This window comes from Archocentrus centrarchus, chromosome 14, assembly GCF_007364275.1.
Source record: "Archocentrus centrarchus isolate MPI-CPG fArcCen1 chromosome 14, fArcCen1, whole genome shotgun sequence".
NCBI lineage: Eukaryota > Metazoa > Chordata > Actinopteri > Cichliformes > Cichlidae > Archocentrus > Archocentrus centrarchus.
Genome location: NC_044359.1, coordinates 35,175,025 through 35,195,985, shown reverse-complemented (window position 1 = coordinate 35,195,985; position 20,961 = coordinate 35,175,025). Strand labels below are relative to the sequence as shown.

Here is a 20,961-nt window from a genome sequence, read left to right as displayed (position 1 = left end):
GTGAACTGCTCCTTTACATGTGAGTGTGGGCGGGTCCTTGTCTGGACACAGAAGCCGAATGGCGCAAACGTGGGAGAACACGCTCCACATTCTTGTGCTGCGAACACATTTTACCGTCCAAACAAACTACTGCAGCATCTGTGTGCAGCACAGACGGCAGACAGCGATTACGAGCAAGACAAGTACGCACTTTGCGTCTTTTTATCTGTGATATGAACTGACACAAAGCAGCAAGTTCAGCCTTAGAGCCCAACCTAATTCACAGCCGTGAAAATCGCTTCGCTGTTCTCATGTAATACACATGTAATATGGTAGAAAACTTTATGTTGAGATAGCAGAGTCACACCCTTTTGCCGCTTTTGTCATGCGTTCTTGGTTCCAGACCAGCCAGCTTGCGAGGCCTGAGTTGAACCCGTTTTTCAGCCGAGCACTGAGTGTGTTCGTGATGGAAAAACTGCTCAACGGTTCAAATACTGGCATGGGCACCGGAACCCCGTTATACATTATTATAACTTATGTGTTTTCCAATTGCCTGACTGGAATCATTTTTTATTTATTTTTAATTTTTTTGAAGTGTGAGCCCCACCTACCTGTGTAAAGTGACTAGTGAGATGCATTAAAATGGAAGGCAGGTGGGTTAGGGGAGAGTGATGTGGAAGGCCAATCCACATTCCTGTATGTGACCTTCCACTACCAATCTAACCTGGAAAACTATTTAAAAATGTATGTATTTACATGCAGCACAGTCAGAGCCCTGCCACATGCAAATGGCAAGCCTCAGAGATAGGAGGGCTGTCAATCTGAAAGAAGCAAGACTGACAAAGATACAGATCGTGCAAGGCACAAGGAAAAACATCTGCAACCAGAGTGGCCACTCTCATCGGCCCACAAAATGCCAAGCTGACCAAGGAAATAACAATCACTTGTCCCGTCCCCAAATGAGGGCTGGCTGTAGAATTAAGTCAGTAGATTCTGGAAAATATGGACCTCGATGACCATGTTGCAATGGCAGAAAAGGCCATTTGAGAAACTTCCTTCCATGAGGTGGCCACACCATAGCTTGACTTACCTTGAACCTTGGACAGGACAGGAGCATCCAAATACACTGCTGAATGGTGTAAACAACCCAGTGAGACAACCTGGGCTTTGACAAAGTTCTGCCCAAATATCCACAGCTGAAGCAGACAAACAAGTTCGCCAAATATACTCTGCCAAAGAGCAGACAAGACACAGTATAACCTTGCAGTGAATCTGGATTCTGGCCTCCACCAGGGGGAGTAGAGATCGTAGCTCGACACACTGAGGTAGGTGGAAGTAAGATAGAACCTTTGGCAAAAATGTAGGGTTAAGTCAGAGAATCACACCTGATTCATCCCTCAAAAACCTGCCTCAATCCTTATGGATTGATAAGGCAGTCCTAGCGGATTTGACAACTAAAGCAGTTTGGGGGAAAGTTACTTCAAGTCAGCATCCTTGAAAAGTTAAATCCTTGTTATTAATGCAAGGGCTTGAATAATCATGCCCCCTCTTAACTTAAAGACCTCGTAGTAATACATCACCATAATAGAGCACTTTGCTCTCAGACCACTGCCTTACTTGTGGTTCCTAAGTAAATGGTAAATGGACTAAGTACATGATTGAGTAAATGATTTCTATATAGTGCTTTTCTACTCTACCTGAGCACTCGAAACACTTAATACAACATGTCTTGATTTATCCACTTACACTTTTTCTACACCTAAGTACTTTCTACATGTATCTAACATTCATATTCCAGTGAACACATTGGAGTGCAACTTGGGGTTCAGTATCTTGCCCAAGGATACTTTGGCATGCAGACTGGAGCAGCCAGGGATCAAACCATCAACCTTGAATGATCTTGAGGCCTGTAATTTGGTGCCCATAAAAAAAACTGAATTAAATTGATCTAAGTCAATGATATATATATATATATATATATATATATATATATATATATATATATATTTAGGAAAGTCTGAATATATTGAATGAAAGTCTGAATATATTGAATGAAAACTGACGTCACGGAAGCTCTTGCGCCATCTCGTGTTTTCGTTACGTAAAGCACATAATGTCACTACAAGAAATGACACTATGAGTCAATCTGCAGGGAATTTAGTGGCAGAAATCCTAAATAATGAGTAGCTAATTAACACCCTGGCAAATGCATGAACTGGCCAACATAATGCTAGCAGCAGTGTTCCTAATCATGCTACTGATGAAGAGTTTTATTCAGTGAATCTCTCAGGTCAGACAGCTCCTGCGTATCAAGCTAACAATAAGCAGAACATGCCTTCCACATCCACATCTCAGATTCTAGACAGGGCCTGTTGTTGTGGAGGGTGCCTGTGCATGTTCTGCGTAATGTTAGCTTGCATGCAGGAGCTGTCTGACCTGAGAGGTTCGCTGCATTTGGTCTTCCACGATGAAACAGTGAAGATGAACTGCAGATTGACTCATAGTGCCGCTTCTTGTAGTGACATTATGCGCTTTATGTAACGAAAACACTAGATGGCGCTTCCGTGACCACAGCTTTCATTCAATATATTCAGACTTTCATTCAATATATTCAGACTTTCATTCAATATATTCAGACTTTCATTCCATATATTCAAGTTTCATTCAATATATTCAGACATCATTCCATATATTCAGACTTTCATTCCATATATTCAGACTTTCATTCAATATATTCAGACTTTCATTCCATATATTCAAGTTTCATTCAATATATTCAGACTTTCATTTTATATATTCTGACTTTCATTCAATATATTCAGACTCTTATTTTTATATATATATAATAATTTCCTAAATGGCATTCCATTATATATATATATATATATATATATCAGCCTGGAAAGGGTTACAAAACCATTTCTATGGCTTTGGGAGTCTAACAAACCACAGTGAGTGCCATTATCCACAAATGGAGAAAACTTGGAATGGCTTTGAGCAGGAGTGGCAGGCCTACTAAAATTACTCCAAAAGCACATTGACATCTCATCCAGAAGGTCACAAAAGAACCCAGAACAACATCTAAAGGTCTGCAGGCCTCACTTGCCTCATTTAGGGTCAATGTTCATGATTCAACAATAAGAAACAGACTGGGCAGAAATAGCATCCATGGGAGAGTTCCAAGGTGAAAACCGCTGCTGCCCAAAAAGAACACAAAGGCTCATCTTACAGTTGTCAAAAAAACATCATTGTGATCCCCAAGACTTTTGGGAAAACATTCTGTGAACTGGCATGAGAAAAACTGAACTTTTTGGAAGGTTTGAGTCCTGCTAAATCTGGCAAAAAACTAACAGATCATTTCATAAAAAGAACAACCTACCAACACTCAAACATGGTGGTGTTCCTGTGATAGTCTGGGGCTGCTTTGTTGCTTCAGGGCCTGAACAACTTGTTGTAATTGACAGAACCTCAAATTCTGCTGTCTACCAGGAAATTCTGAAGGAGATTTTCGGGCCATCAGTTTGTGCCCTGAAGCTCAAGTGCACTTGAGTTATGCAGCAAAACAATGATCTCAAACCCACCAGCAAGTCCATCTCTGACTGGCTAAAAAAAAAGAAAAAAAAACTAAACAAAAGTTTTGGAGTTGCCCAGTGAAAGTCAATACTTAAATCAGATTGCGAGGATTTAGCATGACCTTAAACAGCCAGCCCCTGCTTGAAAACTCTCCAGTGTAGCTGAATTAAAATAATTCTTCAAAGAAGAGTGGGCCAAAATCCACAGCAATGTCAAAGACTCACGGCCAGCTATCACAATCACTTGACTGCAGTTCTTGTTGCCAAAGGTGGCACAATCAGTTATTAAGTTTACTTTCTCACACAGGGCCAAATAGGTTTGGATATCTTTTTTAATAAATGAAATTATCATTTAAAAACAACATTTTGTATTTACTTGGGTTATCTTTGTCTAATAAATATTAAATATTAAAATTTGTTTGATGATCTGAAACATGTAATTGTCACAAATATGTAAAAAAAAAACAAGAAATCAAAGAGGGGCAAATACTTTTTCCACAGCACTGTATGTCTGCACTGGTCCCAATGAGTATGTTAGCTCACAACACTGCAAGCAATATGCCAGCAATGGGAATAACAGCCAGAAGGAAAGGTGAACAGGGAAAGAGCAGCCAAAGAAAGGGAAACCTTTGGAGGCTGCCTAAGTGGAATAAATACTGTAACCCACACAAAACACAACAACTTTCAATCACAGATCAATACACATCACACCTGACTCAAGTGGAGATCAAATTATGAATGATTTCACACCGGCACAAGTGCTTTATCCCATGGGACATGACCACACAAACTATTGTTTTCAGACGCTCTGATGAGCAGGAGAATGAACACTGTATCTATGGGATATGTAATGTAGTCAAGAGATAGTCTTGATACAATAGAGAACAACAGACAACTCCATATGAATGTAATTGGTTTAAGATTTGGGTCAGCCAAGTGGTATTGTTTTTGTTTGGGATAAGTCTTCAGGATATGAATGTGGTAGCGGATTTAATGTCCACTGAAGTAATCAAAACACAGCTGATTGTGTGTGTATGTGATTGCACAGATTGGTATTCTTTGGCCTCAATTTCATATAAAGCATGTAAAATTTCCTTTTAATAGAGGTGGCACCTCTCATCATCTCAGAGTGCTTCAAAGACTGCCCCAAGTCAACTAGCAGGCAATTATAATAAAATGCTTTAACCACCACAGGGATGGTGCACTCTTAAATGCATTTTTCAAAAGCAATGTGTGGTAATGGAATAATGCAATTTTTTTAAAAACAATTTTCATATGGCTGTGCTGAAACATTGCACCAGGGTACATTCATGCCATTCCAATTTCTGTTGGCAATTTGTGTTTCCAGCACAGAAAATTAGTGATAAAAATGTGTGATAAAAGGTTAACCAACAAAGGGCACGGTTTTGTATAAGAATTATAAGGGATTCATTTTAAGATTATTTCAAATATATGGAACATAAAGACACATTTAATCCTGAAAGGTTTTCTCAATGCCCTGATTTTAATGTTGAGACAATATTAAGGGCAATAAAAATACTTATTGCAATAAGACTTTCTGAATTGCATATGTTTGCTTCTGCTGTTCACATTCTTTTATTTATTGCATTACAGATACATGGTAAATAGACTGGCTCATATATAACACTTTTCTACTTTGCTTGAGAACTCAAAGCTCTTTATACAACATGCCTCCTTCAGCTATTCATTTACTCACTCTTTTTCAATAACTAAATGACTTCACACTTGCATGGAGACTGGAGCAGTCAGGGATTGAACTATCAACTTTCCAATTAGTACATGATCTACTCTACCGTCTGATGGTGTGCCTTCTACCCCTGGTACTTTTCTATTTTCTCATGCTCATTCTTGTTGATGTTGCTGTCCACTAGGATTGCCACATCTATCACAACTGTGGTCTTCTGCTCCTTGTCAACCACCACTACTACTGTGGCTGGTTGGACAGCAGCTGTGGTCTCTCTGGAACTCAGCATCCCACAGGACCTTAGCGCTGTTGTTCTGAACCATATTTAGTGATGTCTCCCATTGGGACTTGGGGACATCTAGTCCATATGCAGTAAAGACATTCCTGTACACTTCACCAGCCATTGTACCTCTCAGTGTATACGGTCCCAGTGTGCATCTTACATCCTACTCCTTTGTTGGATACTCTCCGGGGCACCTTTGTACAGTCTGCAACATGAGTCATGTCGGCTGCGGTAGATTCCTGTCTCTATGGATCTGGGGATTAGGGCCTGTTCTTCTGCTGCCATGATCAGACCCTCTGTGCTGTCCTTTTCTGGTACAATTTCTTGATGTCAGGCACTTCCTCTACCTGTCAGTGATACATCTCATAGAGCTTGGTCATCCATGATAGTTCTTCTCCCTGTTCCTTATCACTCTCTGTTTTCAGCTGCCTGAAGCATTCTTTAAGGAGCTCTCAGGAGGTCAATGACCTGATGTTGGTCTGTGTTTCATCCATGTATTGTGGCTCTGACTAATACTTGCCTCCCCTCTTTCCTTTGGCCATAGAGCCTCAGGGTGCTGGGTTTCAGGTGGAGACCTCCATCCATTGTGAGGAGTTTTTGTGTCTTGACATCAGTGGCATCTATCTCCTCCTGTGGCCAGTTTATCATTCTAGCTGGGTATCTGATGGCCTATTGCAGCATAACTGAAGGAGGGTTCAGGGTCACCTGATCCAGCCCTACCTACAGTATAAGCTTTATCATAAAGGAAAGTTTTAAGCCTAATCTTAAAAATAGAGAGGGTGTCTGTCTCCCAAATCCAAACTAGGAGCTGGTTCCAGAGAAGAGAGGCCTGAAAACTGAAGGCTCTGCCCACAGGTAAGCCAGCAGTCTGAGAGCAAAGTGCTCTATTGGGGTGATACGGTACTATGAGGTCTTCAAGATATAATGGGGCATGATTATTCAAGACCTTGTATGTGGTCCATCCATCCATCCATTCACTACTGCTTATCCTTTTCAGGGTCGCGGGGGGCTGGAGCCTATCCCAGCTGACATAGGGCAAGAGGCAGGGTACACCCTGTACAGGTCACCAGCCTGTCGCAGGGCTAACACAGAGAAACAGACAACCGTTCACACCTATGAGCAATTTAGACTGACCAATTAACCTAACCTCAGTAAATGCATGTCTTTGGACTGTGAGAGGAAACCCACGCAGACATGGGGAGAACATACAAACTCCACACAGAATGCCCTGGGCCAAGGTGGATTCGAACCCTTCTAGCTGTGAAGCAGTAGTGCTAACCACGACACCACTGTGCTGCCATGTTCATCCAATTAGTAGTTGGCTGAACCACCTTTTAGCAGGATAACTTGAATTAATTATTTTCTGTAAGAGTTTATCAGTCTCTCAAATTGTTATGGGGAATGTGGGCCACCCTTCTTTAGAAGGTTGCTTCAGTTCCACTGATGTACATATTAGTGGAACATAGTTTACATTCTTTTATCTTTTAATTAGTCTCTGCACTGTATATTTTGTAATTTTGTAATATTGTGTTATAGTTATAGCTCTAATATCTCTGTATATTTGCAATTTGTATACTTGTATATTGTCTTATAGTTTTTATACTTATTTGTTTTTTTCTGTAAGCACGAAGTACCGCAGCAATTTCCTAATGCTGTGAACCTGTTCACCCATATGGCAATAAAAACCTTCTGATTCTGATTCTGATTCATTGAGATTTACAGACGTGTTTATGCACAGCTTTCTTAAGGTCCCACCACACCATTTCAGTCAGTTTGGACTTTTACTGGACCACTGCAGGTCCTTGATTCTTTTTTTTTCAGCCATTGTGTAGATTTGCTGCTGTGCTTGGTCCTCTGGAATGACCCCATTTATGCAAAGCTTTAGCTGTTGGGTTCCAAAGACCCACCACTGAAGTCTAATTAGCAAGCATCTAATCAAGCTAGCTCTCTGAGCAGCTCCAACAGAGAACCAGCATCATATGGTGAATAACATCAGGATGCAGCTGTATTTGAGCTTTGATTCCTACAAAGAGTTCAGTTTGTTTTTGTCAAACATTCGCTGAGTTCTGATGTTATTGTTCTGATGTTGATGTTCCTGTTTGTCCTTAATATTACACACATTAAACACGTTATGCTGCTATCTTGTGAACAGTTGGTTGTTGAATACAATTTTTTAAACATTATATTTTTTCGAGTTTTTATTACACAATGGTCACTCTTGCACCTTGAATCTCAAACTAATACTAAAACTAAGCATTTAACCAAAAATAAAAACTAATAAAAACAAGCAAAACCACTCTGAAAACTAATTAAAACTAACTGAATTAGAGGGGAAAAAAGCAAAAACAAACTAAAACTAATCTATAATGTAAAATCCAAAGGTATTATAACCTTGTAGTGGACCCTTTGAAACTGAAAGCCTTTTTAACCCATTCTCCACTCGTCTGAAGGACTATGCGTAGGACTAGGAAAATCCATAACGTAGTCTATGCCTCTCAGTTGAAGCCTCTTTCTGCCAGAGTAATTCAAGCTATTCATTCATTAAACCCCACAATATTTCTCAAGCACAGCAAACATTAAGATTTTTTTATTCATTTATTTTTTTTTGCTTTGCTTTATGGCTCTCCCAGTGTGTTAAAAATGTGCTGGTGGATGACTGTAATATACCACAATAATTTCTCTGCAACATCTATATTAAGTTCACATTTAGAGCCGTGCAAAAAATTTTTCAAAACATACTGTACTAAGTTGGTTTTATTTGAAATAGAGTTTTGAGCTGTATAACATGATGTAACAATGACCCATTAGATAAAGGCAGGATTTGGACCCAGATACAGGACTTGGGAGGCAGGAATAAACTGAAAATCAGCTTTGATGCTGTAGCTTAAACAGAATACAAAAGTCCAACACAGTAGAAGGGTAGGAGCAAAGAGACTGAAAACCAGGAAAGACAGCAGGGAGATAGACATAAGATGATGTGAAAAAGGACAACGGTGAGACTCAGACAACACATACTCACATGATAACCAGGAGAGAGGAAGCAGGTGGGACCACAGCTGATGGTAACTAACAAAATGACTCAAAGGGAAATTAAACTAAATACAAAGAACAGCAATCACCACAATAAAATAGAAAGAGAGACACAATTGACTGGGGAGATGAGATAAACTGGATACAACTAAACAGGGAAACAAGAAAGACAAAGAAAAAATGCAGAGGCAGGACTGGAGGAACAGAATTTGAACACAAAATGAGAACACTAAATATTACATAACCAAGACACATATATACCAAACCCAAGTATTACCTAAGAAGTTGGACTTACAAGGCAAAATGTAAACAGAGATCAAGGAAAGTAGAAACAATATGACCAATATTGCAAAAGAAGCAAAGCTCAAACATAAACTAGAAAAAAAGCGTTTCCTAGCGAAAATCCAACGTGAATGCTGAAAGCTGAAAGATTTGACCTGCAATGTCCAGAAATTCTTAAAATACCTAAAGCCTAATATGCTGAAACAGGCCAACCAGCTGAAAGAAAAAAAAATAGTAAAAAGCTCAGATTTGCTGAAACTGCAGTTTAAAAAATAGAGAAACATAAAAACTTGGAGTCATCTACTAATCAGAAGGTTGGTGGTTCGATTCCTGGCTGCTTCAGTCTGCACACCCAAATATCCTTGGGAGAGATACTGAACCCCAAGTTGCTTTCCGATGCACCCGTTGGAGAATGAATATATGTGAATGTTAGATAGAAAGCACTTTGAAATAGAAAATAGCGCTTGTATGAATGTGTGTGTGAATGGGTAAATGCAAACGTGTTGTATAAAGTGCTTTGAGTGCTAAGCTAGAGTAGAAAAGTGCCATATAAGAACTAGTCCATTTATCATTTTACACACACAGGATTGACACTGGGTGAGAGTGTGTGCCTCTGTGTTTCTATGACACATTTAAATAATCACACTGATGAAAGGTTACGCAGCCAAATGCTGATTTTGAATCCACCAATCAGCAACAAGATGCTTCAAGCTGTTTTTTTTATGGCACTATGCACACAAAGAGCTGTTACTGATACAGTACAGGACATGTTTCTTATCTCTGTACAACTAAAACTGACCAAGAACTGGCTGTTTAAAAAGTGCCTTAATTTGGGGGTTTTAAGCTTAAAAGAGAAGAAAAGTTAACATTCGAATGAATGTAGATGTGGAGGATACTCCTGACACTCTGAGGTCCCTACTTTAAACTCTGTAAATCTCTGGGTTTTGGAAAGGTCATTTTCTTAAAGAGCACAACCATGGCCACAATTTGAAGTATGAAATGTTTTAGTTGACGAAAACTTGTGGGAGTAAAAAGAGCTGAAAGAGATAAAAACTGAAAAGTTATACAGCTCAAATTCTTCTGTGGGTAATGATGTCACCACTCTAAAGGCCTCTCATAGACACCCATAAAAATGAAATTTCTGAAAAGTTCATAAACTGTCACTGTTGACTGTCACTGTTTGAAAACCATCAGATATCAGTAAATACCTGATGAGTAATACCTGAATAGTTCAGGGTCTTTAAAGTTTAATTTTTTTCTCTAGCTCAAAGTATGCTGAACTAGTTAACTGCCAAAGCAGAGTGGGTTTGAAGAGGATTTCAGACTGTCTACATTCATTTCAAATGGCATAAAATTTATTAAAAGTAAGATATTTAAAAAATTATAAAAGTTAGAAAAAAGTAATAGCATAATTCTCCAAAAGACAAAGCTGAACGTTTTGATATCAGAATGGTTTCTGTAGCACAAATCATGCAGAAGGAGTTAAAAACGCAGAGAAGGAAAACAATAATGTGAATGCCATAAATCATTCACATTAATGATCCACAAAACAAAAAGACCCCCCCCCCCCAAAAAAAACAAACAAAAAAACAAAACAAAAAACTCAAAACTTTGCTGTAAAAATACTGACATTTTACAAACACATTTCCAAAAATAAAGCTTACTACAATGACAGTAACACACCTAGAAAATGAAAATGACCAACAGTATAAGGATAAACCAGTACAACCAATACAGGCTGCAAAAGTCATCTCATAAAGTACTTTTTTTTTTTTTTGTTAAAAAAATGTGCAAATTTGTTTGGTTATTTTTGTTTGCCTAAAGTGATAATTTACATGATGTAAAGGCTTTTTGGAAAAAATTAAGTTGTACGAGTTGTCAGACCACAACAAAAAAGATGTTTTACTATAAATATGGTGATACATTTCAGTACATTAAAACATAAAATCAAGGGGAAAATTATTCAAGTAAGTGTCCTCTTATGTGCACTGCATGAGCTCATGCATGTTACTGTATCTACTGAAACATACCCCAAAGGTAAGTTTGATCATTACCTTCTATATTCTAAGTGAGGTTATTTTTTTTTTTTTTGGTTTTCTTCAGGAGTCTATGCAATTGATGATGATGAGAATGCCATTTGTTTTGCAGCTATGGAAGTATGTATGTAAGAGATTATGGTAATGGTGATGCTTCAAAGGTAACAAATCCAAAAAGAACTATATTTCACTGTCAAAGTGATAACAATGTTATAAATTAAACTTTCTTTAGCTTGAACACCTGATCTGAATGCTTTCACCACTATGACTACTTTCATACATTCACTTTCATGGGTTGCTTAATTTAATGTATGCTGTCAAATGAAGCACCTTACAGTGAATTACTATAATTACTCACTATATACTATTTTCTTTTTGAAATGTTATTCCTTGTTTCTGTGTATTTTCATTTCTTTTAGTAGACCATCCAAAAGTAGCTCATAGGCATGTTTTTTTTCAGATTTAAGTATGATTTAATTGCTACATTTAAAGTTTCATTACTATACACCTCATATTACTAAAATAAAGAATTGAATTACTATAACTTCTTACAATATAATGTATTACTCCCCAACTTACTGCTCAGTTCCTGAGCATTACTGTAAAGAGGTCCAACCTTGCCTTGAGGCGACTGTTGTGATTTGTCATTATAGAAATAAAATTGAATTGAATTAAATTGAATACATTTTAAAGGGGATACTAATGTCTAAATAGTTGTCTGACTTGACTAAGTAAGTTACACATTAGTCTCACAGTTGTGCAGGTTGTGTAAGTCTACACATAGGGCACAACTGAATTTAGCAAAACATATTGTTTTCAAAATAAAAGCTCTAATATTGTGAGATGAAGACTGTCGTATCCACCTCTCTGGCTGCAGTTCGTGCTCCCGACACAGGGGGAATAGATTTTCACGAGGGAACAGAATTTCGCACAACACCGGAAGGAGGCCCTCCCCATCAAAATATTTTTGATACTTTAATCCCTGATTAGTGACTAAATATAGAGCTGCAGTAGAAACCTATTTAGGTGAATGCTTGTTAATATAAAACATTACAAGATTACGCTCACGCAGCCCCCAGTTTTTCAGCATAAACACTGATATTACAACAACAGCAATCAGCTGTTTAACATGCAGTCTGTCTGCAAAAAGGTGGAGCCGGCGAGCTCAGATGGAGCGGACTAAATGTTTTTCTAGCGTCCAGATGAAGCTTTTCCCCCTGTAACCTCCATTAAACCTTTACTGGGAAAAAGCTGGAGGTCCTTCATCAACCACCTGATCAGTAAGTGAAGAAAAGAGAACTTTCTAGCTGCTTCATCCACCCTGTTTGTTTCACACAGGGAAAAACTGCAGTACGGAAGTTAAAATATGCAGATGAACTGTTAATACAAAAAAAGTATTTCTTATCCAGTTACTCAGGTAATCGATAGAATAATCGATGGAATACTCGATAGCTAAAATAATCAGTAGTTGCAGCCCTAATGAAATCTGCATCATACCATAAGCCAATGCATCACCTTCTCACATAGGAGCAACAGGAGTCTGGTTAAACAGAAAAGTTTTCAACTGTTTTTTAAAAGATGCCACAGAGTCAGCTAAACAGAGTGGTAAACAGTTCAAGAGCTTTGGTGCCACTGCCTGAAAAGCTCTGCCCACGTAGTCCTTAGTCTTGTATGTGGGATAACTAAAAGATTTGCAATTTGTTGTGTGAGAGACTGTTGGCTTATGAAAAATTGATAGAGGCATTTAAAAACAATTTTTAAAAATAATACAAAAAAGATCGGATTTGTATCGGTATCGGCAGATATCCAAATGTAAAATATCGGTATCGGTATTGGACATAAAAAAGTGGTATCGTGCCATCCCTTGGATAGAAAGCACTTGGGTGTAGAACAGGGGTGGGCATCTCCAGGCCTCGAGGGCCGGTGTCCTGCATGTTTTAGATGTGTTCCTGTGCCAACACACCTGAATCACATGTAGAAGTCATTAGCAGGACTCTGGAGAACTTGGCTGCATACTGAGGAGGTAATTCAGCCATTTGATTGCCAAATGTTCCAAAACAAAACAAAACAAAACAAAACAAAACAAAACAAAAACAAGCAAACAAACAGATAGATAGATAGATAGATAGATAGATAGATAGATAGATAGATAGATAGATAGATAGATAGATAGATAGATAGATAGATAGATAGATAGATAGATAGATAGATTTATGCACAAACTGCTGACTTTAAGTCATTTGATTATATGTAAATTTTCCATGTAATTTTGTTACATAACTATAATGTAAAACATTAAATTAAATAGAATCTGGTCAAGTGATGGCTATGCAGTCAGTTTATACCAAGCATATTTTACTTTGAAAACACACCAGATTTCAAAGGGAAATAAATAAATAAATCATGCTTAAGATCTACAGTATGCTGATATGGAGTGGGTAATTTGTTAAGAATGAAAGGATGCCACACCTTCACCTTTCAGGTGTCTCTTCTGTGGAACCAGCTTCAGGAGACAGGGAAAGTTTTAAGCCCTCTCTACTTAAAAGTTGAGAGAGCTTAAAACTTTAATTTAATAAAGCTTTAATTAGGGCTGGATTAGTAAACCCTGAACTCTCCCTTACTTGCATTGCACTAGACCTAGGCTACTGGGGGCTTCCCATGATGAGTTTTCTTCTTTACTCACTTCTTTTCACTCTCTATGTGTTTATGCAGCACTTTGTATTTAATCATTAGTTATCGTTAATCTCTGGCTCTCTCCCACAGTGTGTCTTTTGCCCTGTCTCCTTCCCTTCACCCCGATCAGTTGCAGAAAATGACTGCCCCTCCCTGAGCCTGGTTCTGCTGGAGGTTTCTTCCTGTTAAAAGGGAGTTTTTCCTTCCCACTGTCATCAAGTGCTGCTCATAGGGGGTTGTTTTGATTGTTGGGGTTTTCTCTATATTATTGTAGGGTCTTTACCTTTCAATATAAAGTTTATTGAGGCAACTGCTGTTGTAATTTTGCACTATATAAATAAAATAAAATTGAATTGAAATGAAATTCAATCAAACTCTCACTGTCACCTATTTTTTTTATTCATGGTCTAAGGTTAAATCTGTTATGTCTAACCTGTGTATCTAACCATTATAAGAACCCAGATTTGCGATTGCCTTGCAGCAGACGTAAGCTACATAGGGCCAAAATGCTGTGATTGTGCCATTCCATTTTGGATTCAAGACTCATCATGTCAGTGGTTAAATGTGAAAACTGCTTCTCTGAACTCATTTGTCCCTTGATGTCCTTCAGGACAGGGTTTAAATAACAATCAGTGGTATCTGACAACAGATTACATCATTTAGTCATAAAGTCTTTTATCAATAAATGAAGAATTGTAGAGGAGGACAAAGGTAAATAAGTGCGTAATTACCACTATTTTTCATTAATCATACAATTTGATCATAACTAATCACAACTACAGAAAAAGTTATGTCCAAGCATTTCAGACCCAAAATTAAGATACTTCTGTTTTACATTAACTTTGAATTAAGTATGTACATTTTCATTGCAAATGATAATATCAGCTTATGTATTTGAGTGTGAAGCTGAGTCCGTGAAAAATGTCTGTGATTATCAGAATATCTTAGTAATGTTTTTATCACATTTGCTCTCCTTTCTGTAGTGCTCAAGCTCAAAGCCTGGCAATGTTCCAAGTAGCACATTGCCAATTCCTGGCTTTCACAGGCTTCAGCTGACTGATAAATCTTTAGTGGTCAGGTGACCATGGAGGGAAGTCCTCACCAGGCACTCCCTGTTTAAGTAGTTTAAGGTGTGTTTGGACCTATTTTCCTGCTGTTGTATGAATTCCTCTCTAGAAAGATGTAAATCAGATTGTGAAGCATGACTGTGAATAATGGGGTGCTGCTTCTTTGTCAGGGTGTTTTTAAATGAATGCAGGTGTCCAACTTGAGACCAGAAAAACTGCCCTAGACATGAATATTTCCACCATCAACTCTCACTGTGAGTTGATGTTCTGTGTCATCCTTCTGTCTCCCGTTTCTCTCATTATATAGACCCTTCTGTTACTTTCACTAATCTCTAACGCATCAGTAAATGTGACTTTTTCACCCACTTTAAAATGCATTTTTTTGGAGTATTTTATTTAGCTAATTCTGTGTCCTTGCTTATCTCATCGTGTGGTTACAAACATCCTGATTATTTCCAGGTTACATAAGAAAATGGCAGTTTTTTTATGTGTTGACATGAACACTATATATTATAGATTAACACAGGGAAGGTAAATAATTTCAAAGGTCTTCGGAGTTCATAATGTACGCAGCACTGACTTATCTATATGCTTTTACCTGAGGAATGTTGAGCATACAGTTTTTATCTTCAACAGTTTTATTGCTTCTATACTGTAACTTGCTTGCTACATCGTGAAAAGAAGCAAGGTTAATTTTATTGATTACATATATGCGAAATTACTGTAGAATCATATATAATGTGGGTTGAGTAGCAGTGTGGTAGAATACTTGAACTTCATTATTGACAGTACCAGTGCTGCAATGTAAGAATGCATGTAAGAAAGTGTTAGTGTGTTACTGTTGTACACTGCTCAAAAAAATAAAGGGAACACTTAAACAACACATTATAACTCCAAGTAAATCAAACTTCTGTGAAATCAAACTGTCCACTTAGGAAGCAACACTGATTGACAATCAATTTCACATGCTGTTGTGTAAATGGAATAGACAACAGGTGGAAATTATTGGCACACCCAATAAAGGAGTGGTTCTGCAGGTGGGGACCACAGACTACTTCTCAGTACCTATGCTTTCTGGCTGATGTTTTGGTCACTTTTGAATGTTGGTGGTGCTTTCACACTCGTGGTAGCATGAGATGGACTCCACAACCCACACAAGTGGCTCAGGTAGTGCAGCTCATCCAGGATGGCACATCAATGCGAGCTGTGGCAAGAAGGTTTGCCGTGTCTGTCAGCGTAGTGTCCAGAGGCTGGAGGCGCTACCAGGAGACAGGCCAGTACACCAGGAGACGTGGAGGAGGCCGTAGGAGGGCAACAACCCAGCAGCAGGACTGCTACCTCTGCCTTTGTGCAAGGAGGAACAGGAGGAGCACTGCCAGAGCCCTGCAAAATGACCTCCAGCAGGCCACAAATGTGCATGTGTCTGCACAAACGATTAGAAACCAATTCCATGAGGATGCTATGAGGGCCCGACATCCACAGATGGGGGTTGTGCTCACAGCCCAACACCATGCAGGACGCTTGGCATTTGCCAGAGAACACCAGGATTGGCAAATTTGCCACTAGTGCCCTGTGCTCTTCACAGATGAAAGCAGGTTCACACTGAGCACATGTGACAGAGTCTGGAGACGCCGTGGAGAGCGATCTGCTGCCTGCAACATCCTTCAGCATGACCAGTTTGGCAGCGGGTCAGTAATGGTGTGAGGTGGCATTTCTTTGGAGGGCTGCACAGCCCTCCATGTGCTCGCCAGAGGTAGCATGACTGCCATTAGGTACCGAGATGAGATCCTCAGACCCTTTGTGAGACCATATGCTGGTGCGGTTGGCCCTGGGTTCCTCCTAATGCAGGACAATGCTAGACCTCATGTGGCTGGAGTGTGTCAGCAGTTCCTGCAAGATGAAGGCATTGAAGCTATGGACTGGCCCGCCCATTCCCCAGACCTGAATCCAATTGAGCACATCTGGGACATCATGTCTCGCTCCATCCACCAACGTCACGTTGCACCACAGACTGTCCAGGAGTTGGTGGATGCTTTGGTCCAGGTCTGGGAGGAGATCCCTCAGGAGACCATCCGCCACCTCATCAGGAGCATGCCCAGGCGTTGTAGGGAGGTCATACAGGAATGTGGAGGCCACACACAATACTGAGCCTCATTTTGACTTGTTTTAAGGACATTACATCAAAGTTGGATCAGCCTGTAGTGTTTTTCCTCTTTAATTTTGTGTGTGACTCCAAATCCAGGCCTCCATTGGTTAATAAATTTGATTTCCATTAATGATTTTTATGTGATTTTGTTGTCAGCACATTCAACTTTGTACAGAACAAAGTATTCAATGAGAACATTTCATTTATTCAGATCTAGGATGTGTTATTTGAGTGTTCCCTTTATTTGAGCAGTGTATATTACCTGGTTCTTTTTCTGAGAGGAACTCAGGAAAGGCATCATATGAGCAGCACTTTATGCTACAAATGCCATCTGCATATCAAATTGGTACCCTAAGCTGCCCCATTACACTATGTGTATACAGCACAATGCATCTCACTGCATTTTGAATTCCATTAGGAGACTATTACAACTCCACATCATTATAACCAAAGCATCTTAACACCTGGTATTCCCCATTAACCTTACCTAATATAGTGGATGAGGAACCCACTCCCATCTCATTCCTTGAGCAAGGCATTTGGCCTCTGATTGCTCCAGTGGAGCGATGAATGAGGAAATGAGATTCAAGTGAGGCACTGGAAGTCTGTTTTGACTCTATCTGGATTGCTTACTTATGCTCTCTCGTGCCAGTGCTTTAGAATAAAACTAGACATCAATCATAATGTTTAGACCAGCAAAATAAGTAGATTAAAAAAAAGCATGGATGCGTGTAAGAGAGAATAAAAATATCTCAATTTGAAGTGAATTCAAGGAAGAGTGGTTGAAAATTGCTGTCAAGAACAGGAAGACTCATTTGCAACATACAAAACTTGTGGTATCTGTACTAACATAGGTTTCACAAACTTTTGGAACAATAAGTTCAGGAAATTTAAATAATATTTTTTATGATTACCAAGGATTGATTGCTGGTAGCATATACACAAGAATTCACAGTTCAACAAAACTGACATAGAAATCAATGCTACACATATTAGTAACATAACAGCAGCTATAGCTGTCTGTATCTTGGGATCATTACCTTGGACGAGAATGTGCATTGAGGTGGTTTTTGGTCGACTGCTTGTCTGGACCGCACACACGTAGTGCCCCTCATCTGTCATTTCCACATTTTCAATCTTGATAGTAAACTCCTCTTGATTAAGTGTCACCAAACTGACTCTGGGATCAATCGACCATTTGTCTTCTCCTGCATACAGTATACTTGACCGATTAAGCCATGCTGTGTGTGTGACAACATCCCCCTGTGGACACCTGTGAAGGAACAAAAATAACATTGAAAGCAGGGCTTTTACTAGTAGTTACTTTATGATTCAGTGAAGTACTTGTGAAAATCCCCCAAATCTAAAATGTATATTCAGTCATGTTAAAAACTAATTCATCTACCAATACATGAATTTCCACATTTTCCACTAACAGTACACGAGGACTCTTCCTAATCATTATAGACTTTTTTGTTGATTTTTTTGTGTCTGTATCCTGTTTAGTTGGACATGCATTCTGGGTGTTGCACTCTGCATTCAAAACTGCTGCAAAATCTCACGGATGACAATAAACATTGACATTCCGATACAATGAAGTATAGAGAGTGGGGAGGTGACAGTGGGAAGGAAAAAAACTCCCTTTTAACAGGAAGAAACTCAGCAGAACCAGGCTCAGGGAGGGGCAGTCATCTGCTACGACCAGCTGGGGGTGAGGGGAGGGAGACAGGACAAAAGAGACTGTGGAGGAGAGCCAGAGATTAATAATAACTAGTGATTAAATGCAGAGTTGTGTATCAACACAGTGAGAAGAGTTGACTGTATAAGAAAAATGGCCTAGGTCTTTTGCTACACAACTAAGAGAGGGTTCACTGGTCACTAATAGACATTAACTATGTTACTTTTGAAAAGTAATAGAGGTAATTATAAAATGCTAGAAACATAATTTCAGATCTCCACTCCATTATAAATTTAAATGCACACTAATACTCTGATACAAAACAGTGAAATGAAAATAACATTTAGTTTCTTAGCAATCATGTAAGCTTAGTAACATTTTCTATATGCAAATGCACTCCTTGAGCAGCATAAGGTTTCTTTTGTTGATCTGCCTACACACTTGGTTTGTGACATTCAAACCTGATTGAGATAATGAGCTGAAACAGCACTGCTGTGGTCCATTGCAATTACAACAGAATGCTTTCTCCAGTCAACAAACAGGGCTTTAATACAGGAGCTGGTGACTGATGTTTGACTGTTTCCACAGAGTGATATATCTGCTGTATTTTCATGATAAATATTTCAATCCTGGTGAGAAAGTACAAGAGCCAGAGCCATTTTAAGTAAGTGACTCAGTGGATGAAAAAAAGAAAATGTGCTGCCAATTGCTTATCAGGTGAGTTGTGTTTTAACTTTCAGTAGCCTTGGTTCTGAACGCACACAAGAGCTGGAAATTCAAACATTTAAACACTTTTGAATGGTGGCAGTGTAACAGGAGCTCAGTGCTTTGCAGCTGAATGAGTTTCAGCTCCATTTACGCTGTCACAGCTTTTGTTGCACCATCAGTCACTTCCACTTCAGTGGCAGCAGTAGGGTCAATGGCATCCTTGGGGCATTGTGGTACTGTGGAGGAAGACAACAGTAATACAAAAAGGCATGGAGTGCATGTGTCCGTGTGTGTGTGTGTGTGTGTGTGTGTGTGTGTGTGTGTGTGTGTGTGTGTGTGTGTGTGTGTGTGTGTGTCATCAATATACAGGAGCAATAGGTTTCAAAATTAATGGATCACAGTGTACAGTATGCAAAAGACTTAAGAGTTTAAATTTAATATGATAAACTGAATTCAAATTAGGGTTTTCATCAATAATGGCTACAGCAAATTTTCCAAGCTGTAAATCTATTTTACTGCAGACATATGACTAAATGTTAACCTTTATAAACATCCACCCACCCATCCACTTTCTTCAGGTTATCCAATTTGGAGGGGAGGCACTGGAGCCTTTCCCAGCTGTCACAGGGCAAACTGATATTCACGTTATTTATTTGTTTGTGCTTATTTAAATTTTTTCCTCTGGTACTTAATCAGCAGATATATGTTTGTATGTGGGACCATATTGCTGACCAAACTTAGCATTAGCTGAATCCAGACATCAATAGCTGAAATCATGGTGGCTATGCCCAACTTTTATATACATTTTGCATGAATCAAAATAAATATGAAAATAAAAATAATAAAGTTCACCCACTGATAAGGAACAACACATATTGCATATACACAGATGGTGCTCAACTTTAAAAGACTGAGAGAACAAAACTTAGTTCATGCTGCATATCTATTCCATGTTTATTCCTCATTAGGGCTCAATATCCTGCAATCAATGTAAAAAGGGAAACTAGTTTTTATTCTTGATGAAAATGCTTACTACTCTGCCTCTGCAAAAATACAGAGATGAATAATGAACAAGAAGAGTGGTCAAATATCCAGCAAGAATTATGCCAGAAGCTTGTTGATGGCTACCAAAAGAGTATGCTCGAGGTGCAACTTGATAAGGTACATTTAACCAAATATTATATTGGAAAAAAAAATTTTATGTTTCATTTTCAGATTAGGGGTAGCACAGTGGCATCGCAGCAAGAAGGTCCTAGGTTCAATTCCACCTTGGCCAGGGTTTTTCTGTGTGGAGTTTGCATGTTCTCCCCATATATTTGTGGGTTTTCTCCATGCGCTCCAGTTTCCTATTGTACTAGGGTTAGGTTATTTGGTGATTCTAAATTGCCCATATGTGAGTATGAATGGTTGTCTGTGGAAAAAAATGGATGGGTACTCTATGCAAATCCCTAAAACTAGAGAAAGTAGATGCTTTTGAAAACCAAAGAGATCATCATCGACTTCAGGAAGCACAGGACTGACCCAGCTCCCCTCTACATCAACGGCGAGTGTGTGTAGAGGGTCCACACCTTCAGGTTTCTTGGTGTCCTCATCTCTGCTGATCTTTCTCGGTCAGATAACATCACAGCTGTTATCAAGAAGGCTCAGCAGCGACTTCACTTCCTGAGAGTCCTCAGGAAGAACAACTTGGACTCAAACCTGCTGCTGACCTTCTACCGCTCATCCATTGAGAGCCTGCTGACCTACTGTATCACAGTATGGTACGGCAGCTGCACTGAGGCAGACAGGGTCAGGCTTCAGAG

At 39.1% G+C, this 20,961-nt stretch overlaps 1 protein-coding gene across 4 annotated transcripts in view; it reads right to left on the bottom strand.

The window, feature by feature from the left end:
* Positions 1 to 20,961, bottom strand: part of ntm (neurotrimin) — a 561,945-nt gene that overhangs the window by 51,555 nt on the left and 489,429 nt on the right. For all 4 annotated transcript variants that reach the window (XM_030745784.1, XM_030745782.1, XM_030745783.1 and 1 more), the window contains one exon: positions 17,814 to 18,046. In XM_030745784.1, coding sequence (XP_030601644.1) covers positions 17,814 to 18,046 — 233 coding nt within the window. The remainder of the gene's footprint in view (positions 1 to 17,813; positions 18,047 to 20,961) is intronic.